Genomic DNA, 12837 nt, shown 5'->3' with positions numbered 1-12837 from the left:
CGGTGCGTTAGAGTATAGCTAGAAACCGAAAGGAAAGGAAGTAAACAAGATTTATTTTGATCAATTAAAGTTCTTTCAAAATATTTTTTTAACTTCTTATGAAAAAAAATCATTTTTCTTGTTGTTTTAAAATGGTCAACAACCCGATCGATGCCGAAAGAGAATCACAAGATCAGGAAGGAAAACGTCTGCCTCTTCTTCCATGAATGAACATATTTGGGCTTCCGGTCACATAGACATCCGCAAGATGTCAATGGATGCTATCGATTTCTGTTGAAAATTGTCAAAATCACCTTCTGTACACTTGGATTATGGACTCACCAGGTTTTGAACTACATTCTACGAGTACTAGTCTATCTAATCTGTATTCATCAAGCTGTTTACGATTTCTATGTCGTGTTAAGTTGCCACGGTTTTGGTTGCAGTTCCTCACAAAATTCAACGGATTTAAGAAGCCCCTTCATCACAAGGATGATAATCGTATTGCAAATGTTGTTTATTTTTATAGTTTCATCCGCAGTTTCATCGTAACAAAGGACAAAAACTCAGTTATGGTCGCACCGTCTTGATCCGCATCGATGGAAGACCTTAACACAACGGCCGGCTGATGGTTGTGTCTTATTTTCGCTTTAATGACAATGTTGCATCTTAGCTCGATGGCTGTGTTTCACACCATCGTATGGATAAGTAAGCCAAAGGTTTCCTATTTCACCACTCTTGCCACCGAAGTAGAAGCCCAGTTTTTCGCGCAGTGCACAGCAATAACAACTTGTCACGAGTTCGTCATGAGTTCCTTTGCGTTAGGTAAGTTGCATACTTCAAATGCTGATAACAAAATGATCATTGTGTTTTCATTTATCCTTTGTTCTCAGCGTTCAAAACCCTTTTGTGATGATTTAGGTGATTAACCTTTCCTGTTGTCTTCCATCCTTTCTCTGCGAATTATCTTTGTTACCAAAGTCATTATGGCCGTAGTTATGACCATCACAAGTTTTATAAGCATTGACAATACCGTGACAATCAAAAGCACTGATGTAACGAAAGGGCAATATAACAGGATTTATAACAATTTTTTGACATTTTCAGTGCACTAGAGTTTTGCTAAAATGTATGATCGATAGTTAAATCAGTTTGATCTTGTTTGAGTGGTGCACTTCTTCAAGCCATTGGATCATCTTTAAGTATCTACAAGGCATACATTTCACAGGCATTCTTAGAATAATCTGGAATCTGAAGACGACTCATTTGGGACAGGCAATCTCTAAACAAATTTGGCAAATCCTAAAATTGGCAACGTCTTGTTTAAATAGTGACGAACAATGGAAAAAAATAGCGTGTAATCAATCTCATTATTTCTCTATTTAACCTTTATCTTTTTCTGTCAGTAAGGGTGTCTGTTTTTTCTGTTTTGTTTCATTCTAGCTTACTCATTGTTATAAAATATCATTATAAAATTTATATTATATTATTATAATTATTATTATTATTACAGATTTTCTGGTATGAACGTATTTTTGTTACATTTTTCACTTTAGATACTTTACATAAGCATTATCTTAGACTGAGTTGCACTCAGTCTTGTAGTATAGAAAGTGTTTTCATGAGCACTGAAGAAAACTTTCTTCACTGTACTATGAAGGAAACAAAAGTTTTCAAAAGTCACGGAAGTTGCAATTACTCAACCTCCCTTCATAAAAGCAAGGAAGAAACTGCTTTAAGTTTTAAAATGTGTAAATCATTCTTTCAAAGACCATAAAATGGAATGGGTATGTAAATTAATTCAAACAGTTCATCATTTCCTACTATTTTTGTGCAAAATTATCCCTGAAGTTTCCTGGACTTCAATATTTTCTTTCCTAGAGTGATCCTGATGATTTAGTCTATAATCATTTATTTATGATCCTTAGAACAACGTCTCTATTATGTGTTCTGCTCATGGTCAAGTTTTGGACACAGTTCTTATGGAAACGGGTGATGAGTCAGAGACAGACATTCCATTTGACAACATTATTGTCTTGTAAGTTCTCTTCAATTACAATCCCTCCTCTTTGACTCTGCCTTGCAGATTTTACCAGAGTTTTCAGATATTTATCCTGACCCTGTCTTCAAAATTAAGCTGTCTGACTACCTGCCAGAGTTTGAACAAATGAGTTGTTTGTCACAGTTAATAGATTAAGACTCAGCATACTGAGTGGGCCATGACTCACATGTACATTGCACTCAACTTGTCAACTTTTACCTCTTCACTTACTCAAACCAAAGTCTCACAATTTAGGAAGACAAGAATCTTTGTATTCTCATGGAGGAATATTTCATTACATGCAGTCATCTTGATGCATTGCAATATCTCTATTTTACTTCTTAAAGTTGAATGTTGTACAGTAAAATTTGATCACCCTCCACTTTATTTAGTGTTTAATTCACCTTTTTTAAGTGGTGGTCTACCTGTTCCTTGAGTTATGTGTAATGATGGTATCAGATTCAAACCAGAGTCTGATTTATAAATTTTTTCTAATCTTAGTGAAAATGTGAGCTATGACCTCAAGCTGGGTATAGAAATAAGCAAACAGAGCTTCGGGAGTGAAAAGGCCATTACGAGGAACTTTAGCGGGCCACGAAGTTCTCAGATTTATACTTGCGGAACATACACAATTGACAGTGGATCACCTTCATCAGAGGATCAAATCACATGACCTCAAAACAGGTACAGTGTAAATTTAGTATGGTTAGCAATATTGTCGGGCTATCATTTTGTTTTGTAAGAAACTTTGGCAGTAGTAGTGGCTTTGTAACACATCTCTGGCCTGGACGGCACCTCCGTAAATCAATGAAAATTGGGCTGTGGGTAATTCCAAAAAAGAGTTTCCAAATCGTGTCATCCTTTTGTTCGGTGAATTTCCTGGATTCTCTCTGAGTATGTGTATTGCAGGTAATATAGCTGTGATGGGCGATTCGGTGATTTGGTTCATGCTGTAATGTCACGCGAGTAGAGTCACGCCTGGCAGTTTTGGCCTTTTACTTTCTCAAAAAAATATCAGCTCTTGTTTCAATGATTAATGCCAGACTGAAGTTCTATTTCGCTTTAAGGTTTGGTTGGAGCAAGCCCTTTAGTATCCACTGTATCTACTGAGGATTCAAACATGCCAAGACTGGCTTTATGGGGCCAGATTTGTCGCCGTCTAGCTGCCAGACCTGCTTGTGTTGAACAAGTCCATACGGATGGTTTTCTTGAACTACAGTTACGGTCGAGTAATTAGAGCCTGACACTTTAGTACTCAGTCAAATATAAAGTTACAGCTACATATATATATATATTACAGCTACTGCTGCTGTAATTAGGGTTTTAAAAGAGTCAAAGAAATTATTCCAATCTACACGTATATCTTCATGAATGAAAGTAATTCTTCTCGATGATCGGTGCAAATACGTTGAAAGTGTAAAAGCCTCACCATAAGTTTAGTTGAAAAACCCCTGCTAGTACATTTAAAGAAGTTTTGCTCATGGCAGGTTCTGTCTTGATAAACACAACATTTTATGTTGACTATTTTCAGAGAATGACTTGCAGTCAGTTTTCATGGTGTCGGCTCTGGTGTGTTTTGAGACATGCGACAATCAAGTGCTGTCATCAACTGTTGGTAAGTTTTCACTCAGTAGAATATTCCCTTTAGACGGAAATTTAATTCTTTTGGTTCTATTTGGTAACTTCCCGGTACACGTGTAACTGTGATCAATCAATGATTATGGAATATTTAGGAAATTTATTTAGGAAAATGTCAACGGGACAAAACATTCGATCAAGGTTTCAGTCGAAACGCATCCTGCGCCCGATACATTCAAATTTGTACGAGGTCCCTTGGTTTGGTCAATGTACACAGCTTGTCGGCTGAGATTGAGTCCAAATTGTTGCTAAATATTTTCTTAACTTGAACTCGACAGTTTGAAAACATGGACAGCCATTTTCCATGTATTAGTATTCTTTTTGATGAGTGGAACTCTAATCTTTCGCTTAGTATACGTGGTGCTCGTTAGCCTTTGTAATAATTTTTTTCGGTATACGATTTTATGCTCTAATTGCGACCAGACAGTCATAGAAAATTTGTTTTGCACTGTAATAGACTGCGTGTGTCATCAATGTTTTCCTCAACAGAACCTTGGAAGGCAGTTGACAAACCAGTCCCTCTAGAGGAACTGAAATCAGTACCATGCCATCTGGCAAAGAAGAGACCCTGAAAATGGAAGCTTCAGGAAGGGAAAGAAAAAGAGAGGTGTGGACGAGAATGTGTTGAACCACGAAACCACAATTTGAATTTGAAGACCTCTTTGCTTGACGTAAAAATACTTAATTGTGTTGTGGATCAATAGAACGTGAGGCTCTAACCCACCTGTTTTACTTTCTTTATTTTCATTAGCTGAGAATAATTGCAGCATTTAGGAATTAAATTTTACAAATATAGCAGTTTGGAAGATACATGATTGAGCTCCTGAGTAGAGCCTTTTGTTCTTTCAGTTAACGATGTATGTTGTTTTTCAACAAAGAAATAAACAATATTGTGTTCTGGTTATTTGTATGAAAGTAGCTGAGTTTAAGAGATATAATTGTTTTTTGGATTTGAAAATACATATAAACATAATTATTAATTGGCTGAATGTTTCTCTACTGTACATCAACTGACTTGATGGCGGAGTTTGGCTGCTCGTTGTGTGGGAAATGATGGCAGCTTTACTGCATGGTACCAATTAAAGAACGTTAAGTTACGAAATGAATTAACCAGTAATCTTTTAATTTTTGTGAGCAATCAGATATCAAAGACTTTTTTCACAAAGTTTTGAAAGATTGTTAGCCCGAGGTTGAATTCTGTGCTTCTTTTTAAACTTATTTTCTAGTTTGTCTCTTACAGAAGGATAGTGAGAAAAAGTAACGTCATTTATTGTTGACCAAAATTAGATTTTTAAAAACTCTTACGTATATCCCTCAAAAGACCTCGACTAGAACACGATCTAGTAATAGCGGACGTTTAAAAACGACAAATCGTTAGTAATAACTCGGCCTACAGCTTCTCTGAGATCCATTGGTTTTTTTGCCAAAAATGGGATCGGACGAACGAGAACGGTCAAACGAATAACACTGATAAAAAATAATGCTTTTATCGTGCTTATATTGACAACGTTTTGAAACGTTAATCGTGGGACAAACGATTTAAATATTTTGTCTTACCAGTAACTCTAAATTTTTGTATCAACCTATGCATCGAATATTTGAACTGAGGAACGATTAAACGAGTATTACAATTTTGTGTCAGAAAGTCACACATGTTATACATATATTTTTATTTATTTAACAGAACAGCTTTTAGTATTTTCTGTTGGTGTTCCCGTAGATGGAGTTTTTGTCTCACTTAAGTACTTTAAATATACCGACGAACAACCGTTTTTTAAAACCGGCTGAATATGCCTTAAGCGAATCTTAGCCTTACTCCCTAATGAGGAGAGTACATTATCAAAGTGAGGGCTATAATTTTTCCCATCAGTTAAAGCGGTAGACTAGAGAAACTTGGGTTGAACCCGGGGAGATCGGAATGAAATGTTCATTGTAGCGGGATGGTGGATGGAATGAAAAACAGCGGCGGGATGCGGGATGCGGATTGGAAGAGTGTATTTCGGAACCTCGTTTTTCTCGCATGATTTCGAGTGTATGTTCTTGTAGCAGCAGGTGATTCTTTTTATTTGCGTTAGAGATCAGATAATACATAATACCTTGCCTGTGTAGTTCTTTGAAGTGCCCATGACAATAATTTTTTACGTTTTTTGATTGATTGCTGTAATGTGGTTGATTGCTGTAATTTGAAATAATCGACCTTAGCGCCTACCGCTCCCTGAAGTAATAGGAGTAACGAATGAAGTGGCTCAGCATTACTCGTGCAAGAGGCGCGCGTTAGTTCACTCGCCTTACAATTTTTTTGTGAAACGAACTTCGTAATGATTTCGCGGTGAAAATGCATGTCGATCGAAATACAATCTGATTTCGACTTAAAACGATTACTTTATGCTGTGAGGAAACGAGTTGACTCGCCAACTCGCAAAAGAGGCAGGGGACGATCTTGCAATGGGACGAAACCTTGATAAACCGCCACCGCCAACCGTCATCCTGTCACAGGAGTTTTGATGACACTAGTATCTCAGATCGAACAGGCTACCCCAGATTTGTTAGTTGGAAACCGTACTTTGAACTTTAAATCGTGTGAGAATGAAGCAAGACTATACAAGAACGAATTAAGAGAATCAAATAACTGTTATTTCTTCTTGAAGAATGAGCGTATTTATGTGTCTACGTGTTTTTGCATTTTTTACAAGTACTGAGAAAGTGAAAAATTTTTAAAGAAGAATATGTCAAAACTATCATAATTTAGGAAATTCTTGCGCAATTGGCCGGTTAACGTCAGGTACTGGAATAATTCTTAGTAATCATATTTCGAGTTAGATCTCACGCATTCATTTTGAGCTTCAGGGTCAAAGTTCAAAACCCGAAAACGCGGAATTATCGATCTCAAATTGAGCGCGGAAATAAAACAAAAATTTAGGCTGATTTCCAAGGCTAAAAGATGTATTACCCACTGATCATGACTACTCGAGGAATGATGAGGGCTGAAAGAGATGAATCCAGCAAAATTCTACAAAATATCGTAACATTCAAATAAATGAAGATCAGCTAGATGTGATTTTCATTGTAGGGAATAATGAATATTATTTCATAAGTACTGGGATTTACCCACAAATTCGTAGTGAATAAAATTCGTACTGATTCTAAATGTAGCCAATCAGGAGTACGAACGACAAAATTTCACCGTGAAAAGTTATCGTTCGTCCAATCAGCAACGCGAACGACGAGTGACACTAATAATGAATGAACGTACTGAAGAGAACGTCATGCGAGAGCCGTTGCACAAAACCCGCGCGCTTTGAAAAATGGCCGAGGGAAGGTTCGCTTCTGTTTACTCAGTTGAAGAATTCATTTTAGAACACGAAAACAAAGATACCGCTCAAAAAACTGAAAGAGATGTAAAATTGCTTGAAAGATTCTTGAAAACGAAGGACGAATTGAAGATATTCCAGCGGCTGAGTTGAATGAATTCATTAGCGAATTTATTATCTCCGTACGCACTAAAGATGGCAACGAGTACGAGCCGACTTCGCTTCGAAGTTTAATGGCCAGCTTCGAACACCATTTGAAGAAAAAGGGCTATTCTGCCAGCATAATCAACGACTTGGTCTTTGAGAAAACCAGAAAAGTTCTTCAATCCAAGCAAAAGCAACTAAAGAAGCAAGGAAAAGGGAATAAACCGAAAGTATCGGTAGCTTTGACAACCGAAGAGTTAAAGATATTGTACGAGAAGGGTTTGCTCATTTGTGCTATTTGTCTACCAAAGACAACACGAAAAAATCTCAGCACCTATGAAATAAACACATTACAGCATGGAAAATGCTTTGTACGATTTTCATTCACTCGTTGATACGTATCAGAAACCTCACTCGTTCGCTGCGCTCACTCGTTCGTTTTCTGATACTACACAACTCGTGAATAAAAATCGTACGCGCGCATTTTCCATGAAGTAATCTCTATAAACTCTATAAACCCTGTTTCAAACTTTCCCAGAAAACTAGGACGAGTTGAGACTCTTAAAAAATTATTCCAATTCAAAATAAGAGAAAAAGAGGAGAAACGAAGTGTAACGAAATAAAGAACTGGCCTTTGGAGTAGTATTTATTTCAATTGTCACGAAAAAAACATAATTTAAAAAGTTTGCAAACTTGTTTAACGCCTTCCGATATTTCACCAAATTGAGTGATTGGCGCGTAAGTCGGGTAAACTGAAAAAAAGTGAAACAATAAACCTATTAGTCCAAAGAAAAAGGATAGCCAGGCCAATGAGGTGCTGAAGGTGATTCTACCGATTTTGAATCCACAACCACTGTCCTTAGCGTATGAAATGAAGAGAGCGATGTTTTGACGATCCCTGAATGGATGGCCATCCACGTCCCAGTTCGCAGATGTGATGGAGTTGATTTTCTCGTACACTCCTTTAATGTAAAAGAAGAGTCTGTTAAGGTAAGCAATCTCTTTGCTGTCAATTACTAAGTCGAAATTACGGAACACATGTAACGTTGGAGCCATTTAGATTGTGTAAGTAGGGTGAATATTGAAATATGAAACAGGCTTTTACAAACAGAATTCGTAAAATCCTTTATCTAAAAATTGTAACCTTTTTAATAGCTTAGATAGCATAATTTCATCCTAACAACCAATTGCAAAAGTAAAATTTGACCATTTCAGATTCTTATTCACAGCGCTTGTCTGTTAAGAAAATTTCAAATAATTAGTTTAGATCGTTGTCTTGTGGCTTTCACTTCCTCAAAATTCCTGAAAATGAGCATACTTGCACATCTTCATTTTTCAAACATTTTGGGACTCGTAGAGTCGAATGTGTCATCCATTAGACAATTTTCGATTAGGTATCGAAAGAAATTTGGGATCTAATTGGTTTTTCTTTACTTTGCGCTATGATTGGTCTGTAAGACTTCCGCCACTCTCTCGACTTAGTCATCCGTGTTTTCCCGCAGTTTGCTTGTTTTCACTCCGAGTTCTTATTGGCTACTTATATTTTCCTTTTTATTTGCTCGACCGTTTTGATTGCTTTCGTTTTTGTTTTACGACCCTCCATCGAAAAGCTCTCTGTTATAATAAACTTTCCCCTGCAGGGCGGCGTGGTTTACAATGAGGGTGAAAGTGCAAAAGTATTCTTGTGCATTTTAAAATAATTATCGTACCTCTGCACTTGCTTGTGATTCTTGCAGCGAAGATGCATGGAACAAGGAATAAATAGATATTGCAGGCAAAGAATAAGGCAAGGTACACCAGGTTTATTATAGGAGTGTCATACTTGCTTCTGAAGAGTATTTCTTTAGATATGTAAATTACAGACAGAACAACTCCTACTCCATAACTGACCCAGTGCACTACAAACCAGACACTGTAGGATGACACTGTGTTGAAAACAACTGTGCAGAGTCCCTGGTGTAATGTTATGATCTTGTCGAGGCTTCTATGTTGTTCTTCAATCTGTTCAATGTGCCTCAGCGTGTCCTCTGCATAAGTTCCTGAGAAAAATTGAGAACAATTGCGATCATGAAGTGATTATAAAGATGCAAAAAGCACAAGGGTGGGGATGGCAATGATGACATGGAAGGTGATCATCACCGTGGTCAAGAAGGTTGTGGTGCTATTTTGAGCAGACGACGCGGGTGATGTTGGAAATGGTAGCAGTGATAGTGCTTTTCCTCCTTGAAACTGTTATATGGTAGTGAATTTTAAAATGCCAGCAATGATAATGTTGAAGCTGACGATAATAAGCAAATGTTGGATGTTGTTGAGCGTGATATCACGAATTATCAAAACTGAGGTCTGAGTTATCTGCTGAGGCTGAAGGCTGACGCAGATAACACAGACACGTAGCGCTTGTATATTAAGCAGACTTTGAATTCAACATAATAAATGTAACATCTGCTGCAGATATTGGGTTATCATGTCAACTTCATCTGCCATTAAGCAATTATTGAATGAGGTGGAGTATGATGTGATTAATAATCAACGCCGAGATCTGAGTTATCTGCCGAAGCCAAAGGTTGAGACTGATAACACTCATACGAGGTTTGATAATTCATGATATCATGCGAAAACCGGATTCAATAATTGTTTTACAATACATTTTTCAAAAAATCTGCAGAAGAAAACACTACACAGGCGAGGGGCTTGGAAACTAGGAAGACTTTGAACACGAAATTAGTTTTGTGATAGGATAACTCGTTCTTGCAATTTCACATGCTATTGTATAACGACTGAATGCTTTCGACCAATCAGATTTTTCACAATAAATCTAATGTATAATAATAGGTTTTATTAGTAGCACATGCAGTGGTGTAGGTGTATGGTTTATTGCAGCAATGAAAATGATGCTGTTGAAGTTACAAAGAGTATTTAGTTCTCTTGGCACATTTAATATGGTGGTGATGGTCACAGTTTTGTGTTTAGGGTTGTGATGCCTGCGGAGTTGATGGTGTCTCTGAAAGCAGTGAAAAAGGTGTGTCTGTAATGAAGTTAGATTAGCGTTTATGCCTCAGGTAGGCATTCCAGTGTACGTGGAAAGATATGAAACTTAAGATGGCGATAGCGATGACCCTGGTGACGAGAGCACCTATAGCCAGTGGTTTGTGAGGATGGTTATTGTGCTGGTAGTTCACGATATCGGTACTAATATCAAGTGTTGGAAGGGCTGATTAGTTAATAATTAGTAGAAGATGCTGGTGTAGGAAGTGGTTCCATTTAGTGGTCGTGGCAGTGCTGATGCAGATAAAGATGGTGATGGCTAAAAAAACGGCTATGGTAAAGTTAGAAATGTTGGTGGTAACAACCACTACAGCTGTGGTTATTTCATACATGCCAGTGACTATGGAAGATGAGGTGGGGATACTGTTGGTTCCAGCGTTTCGTGTTAACGATTGTGATAGGCGAGGGGTAAATGTAGTGGTGTCTCCTTTGCCTAAGATGTGATAAGATTGGCTTGATAATGATGATGATGATGATGATAATGATGATGATGATGATGTGATGAAAGTGATGTCCGTGATATGATGATCCATATTGAGGATGATAATTGTGGCTTTGGTGGATATGTTTATGCATATTGCTTATGTTGCTTAAGTTGATGATCTAAATATATATTTAGGAATTTAGAGTGAATCAAGATGTTCAGTAGTCTTCAGGCCAGGAATCTACAGATAAAAGTCTTTACCGCAAACAAATTGACTGAATGATATTTTGACCTGAGTATGATGAGAACGAAAATAATGAACCACAAAGGTAAACAGGAATTAAAGAGATCACAGAAAAAAGCCTTTAGTTATTAATTTGAGACTTTGACAGGATTTGCAGGATTTGAATTTTACCTCCAAATAAGACCAGGTGCTGCTATCAACTAAGCTACGAAACCATAATTTGGGAAAGAAGAAGATTTTAAGAGCTTTAGTCTTTCTCCGTAATCTAACTCTTCTTTGCTGACAAAACGGTCCAAGCATAACTTTGGCATCATTCACGTGATCGTGACAGAAAGTTCTCAGATTTTCTCTTTTCTGCAGTAACACAGCAACGATGCGACGATGACAAAGACTCAAAAGGGTTAAAAAAAAATTGAAATTTTTATCACAATGCTTTTGTGATAGGATAACTCATTCCATGCAAATTCTTGAACGTCTATCATTTAGAAATTGACTACTTGCCTGAAGGAAACCCAGAGTCAAAGGGTAAAGAAGAAGAGGAAAACAGGGAGACTCCCCAGGCAGAGAGATGATGAAACTGGCGGAAAGATTGATCAATGAAAAAGAGTATCAACGTCAAAAAAAGAAAGTGATTAGCGGTAAATTGTTTTTTTTTTTTTTTATCATTTGTCGGAGACTGGGCCCGAATGTAGTTGAGTTTTGATTAACACTGCACGCTAGTCATACACGTCGCTTTTGAGGCGGTGCTTTTTTCTTAGAAAAGGTGCGACAGAGAAATAAACGGTTGTGTTTATAGAAAGAAAACATTGATTATGACTTCGGGATAGTAAACTTCCCTTACCACGGAGGCATATTCCCGAAATCCTATTGTTTTCAGAATATAACTCACCTACTGCAAAGGAACTAACGCCAAACACGTGACAAGTTGTTATTGCTGTCCACTGCGCGAAAAACTGGGCTCCTACTCCGGTGGCAAGAATGGTGAAATAGGAATCTTTTGGCTGACTTATCCATATGATAGCGTAAAACACAGCCACCGAGCTTAGATACAACATTGTTGTTGAAGTGAAAATAAGACACAACCACCAGCAGTCCGTTCTTGTAAGGTCTTCCATCAATAAGTCAGACGGTGCGACCATAGCTCAGTTTTTTTTCTTTGCTACGATGAAACAACGGATAAAGAACAGGTAAGAAATCACTGCTGCCAATGAGACTATCGTGTAAACAGCATTTGCCACAACACGATGATCCTTGTGATGAGAGGGCTTCTTAGAATCCGTTGAATTTTGTAAGAAACTGCAATCAAAACCGTGGCAACCTAACACGACATAGAAATCGTAAACAGCTTGACAAATACAAATTAGACTGACTAGTGCTCGTGGGATGCAGTTCCAAGCCCGGTAACTCCATAATCCAAGTGTACAGAAAGTGATTTTGACAATTTTCAATAAAAATCGGTAGCTTCCATTGACATCCTGCGGCTGTCTGTTACGCCGCAAGCCCAAATATGTTCGTTCGTTTGGAAGAAGAAGCTGTTCTTCTCCCTCAGTTTTGGCCATGCTTATTGCTGTGCTAAAATGAAATAAATGAGATGCTTCCTGAGACGTTAACAAAATATGAAATGGAATTAATGGCGACACTTCTTCTGTATGTTTCCTTCGTTTAACTTCGTTTTCTAATTACACAAACTCTAGTAATCCCTCAAAAATACCACTAACATTGATTAGATAAACATGGATTGAATTGATTGGTTGAAAGATAATTCTTACTTTTATTTCAGTGGTTCCGCTTTGAGTGACCGCTCAGTATGGTGCCGATAAAAAGCAATTTTTAAACTAAGTAATTTGCATCGGGCATATTCAATGGCCCACATGCACCTGTCCCTCCTTTGCTTTCTCGAGTAGCGAATGGATAAACGAATAAAACCAAAAGAAAAATTGAAAGACTCCAAAGCTTTGTCAGGAAATCGTTTATTTCTGTTGAAGGGAATAAGCAACTGCACTATTTGAAC

The 12837-nt window shown here is 37.5% G+C and overlaps 1 protein-coding gene, 1 long non-coding RNA gene and 1 pseudogene across 3 annotated transcripts; 2 read left to right on the top strand and 1 right to left on the bottom strand.

The window, feature by feature from the left end:
- Positions 1 to 4: 4 nt before the first annotated feature.
- Positions 5 to 4632, top strand: LOC149050553 (uncharacterized). 2 transcript variants are annotated; one of them, XR_016184199.1, is made up of 7 exons: positions 5 to 324; positions 509 to 804; positions 1908 to 2017; positions 2522 to 2704; positions 3088 to 3249; positions 3552 to 3635; positions 4148 to 4632. It is a non-coding gene; the product is annotated as an uncharacterized LOC149050553 (long non-coding RNA). The 2 variants fall into 2 exon arrangements; XR_016184200.1 differs by lacking the exon at positions 3088 to 3249 and having other exon boundaries at positions 299 to 804; positions 4148 to 4283.
- Positions 4633 to 6916: 2284 nt separating this feature from the next.
- LOC149050552 (uncharacterized) lies at positions 6917 to 7508 on the top strand (annotated as a pseudogene).
- Positions 7509 to 7741: 233 nt separating this feature from the next.
- On the bottom strand, positions 7742 to 12477 carry LOC113669242 (uncharacterized). Its single transcript, XM_089198124.1, has 3 exons — positions 11716 to 12477; positions 8823 to 9152; positions 7742 to 8075 (listed from the first exon to the last, which is right to left on the bottom strand). The coding sequence occupies exons 1-3, from the start codon at positions 11963 to 11965 to the stop codon at positions 7765 to 7767; spliced, it is 891 nt and encodes a 296-aa protein (XP_089054250.1). The 5' UTR covers positions 11966 to 12477; the 3' UTR covers positions 7742 to 7764.
- Between the last annotated feature and the right edge of the window lie 360 nt (positions 12478 to 12837).

Source organism: Pocillopora damicornis, chromosome 2 (genome assembly GCF_964200805.1).
Source record: "Pocillopora damicornis chromosome 2, jaPocDami1.2, whole genome shotgun sequence".
Classification (NCBI taxonomy): Eukaryota; Metazoa; Cnidaria; class Anthozoa; order Scleractinia; family Pocilloporidae; genus Pocillopora; species Pocillopora damicornis.
This window is presented reverse-complemented; position numbering and strand designations above follow the sequence as displayed.

Excerpts from the sequence above, each read along its gene's own strand:
- LOC113669242 (XM_089198124.1), bottom strand. The coding sequence starts at position 11,965 with ATGGTCGCACCGTCTGACTTATTGATGGAAGACCTTACAAGAACGGAC. Across the intron at positions 9,153-11,715 it reads CGTTAGTTCCTTTGCAGTAG|GAACTTATGCAGAGGACACG; the intron begins GTGAGTTATATT and ends AATTTTTCTCAG. Across the intron at positions 8,076-8,822 it reads AATCACAAGCAAGTGCAGAG|GAGTGTACGAGAAAATCAAC; the intron begins GTACGATAATTA and ends TTTACATTAAAG.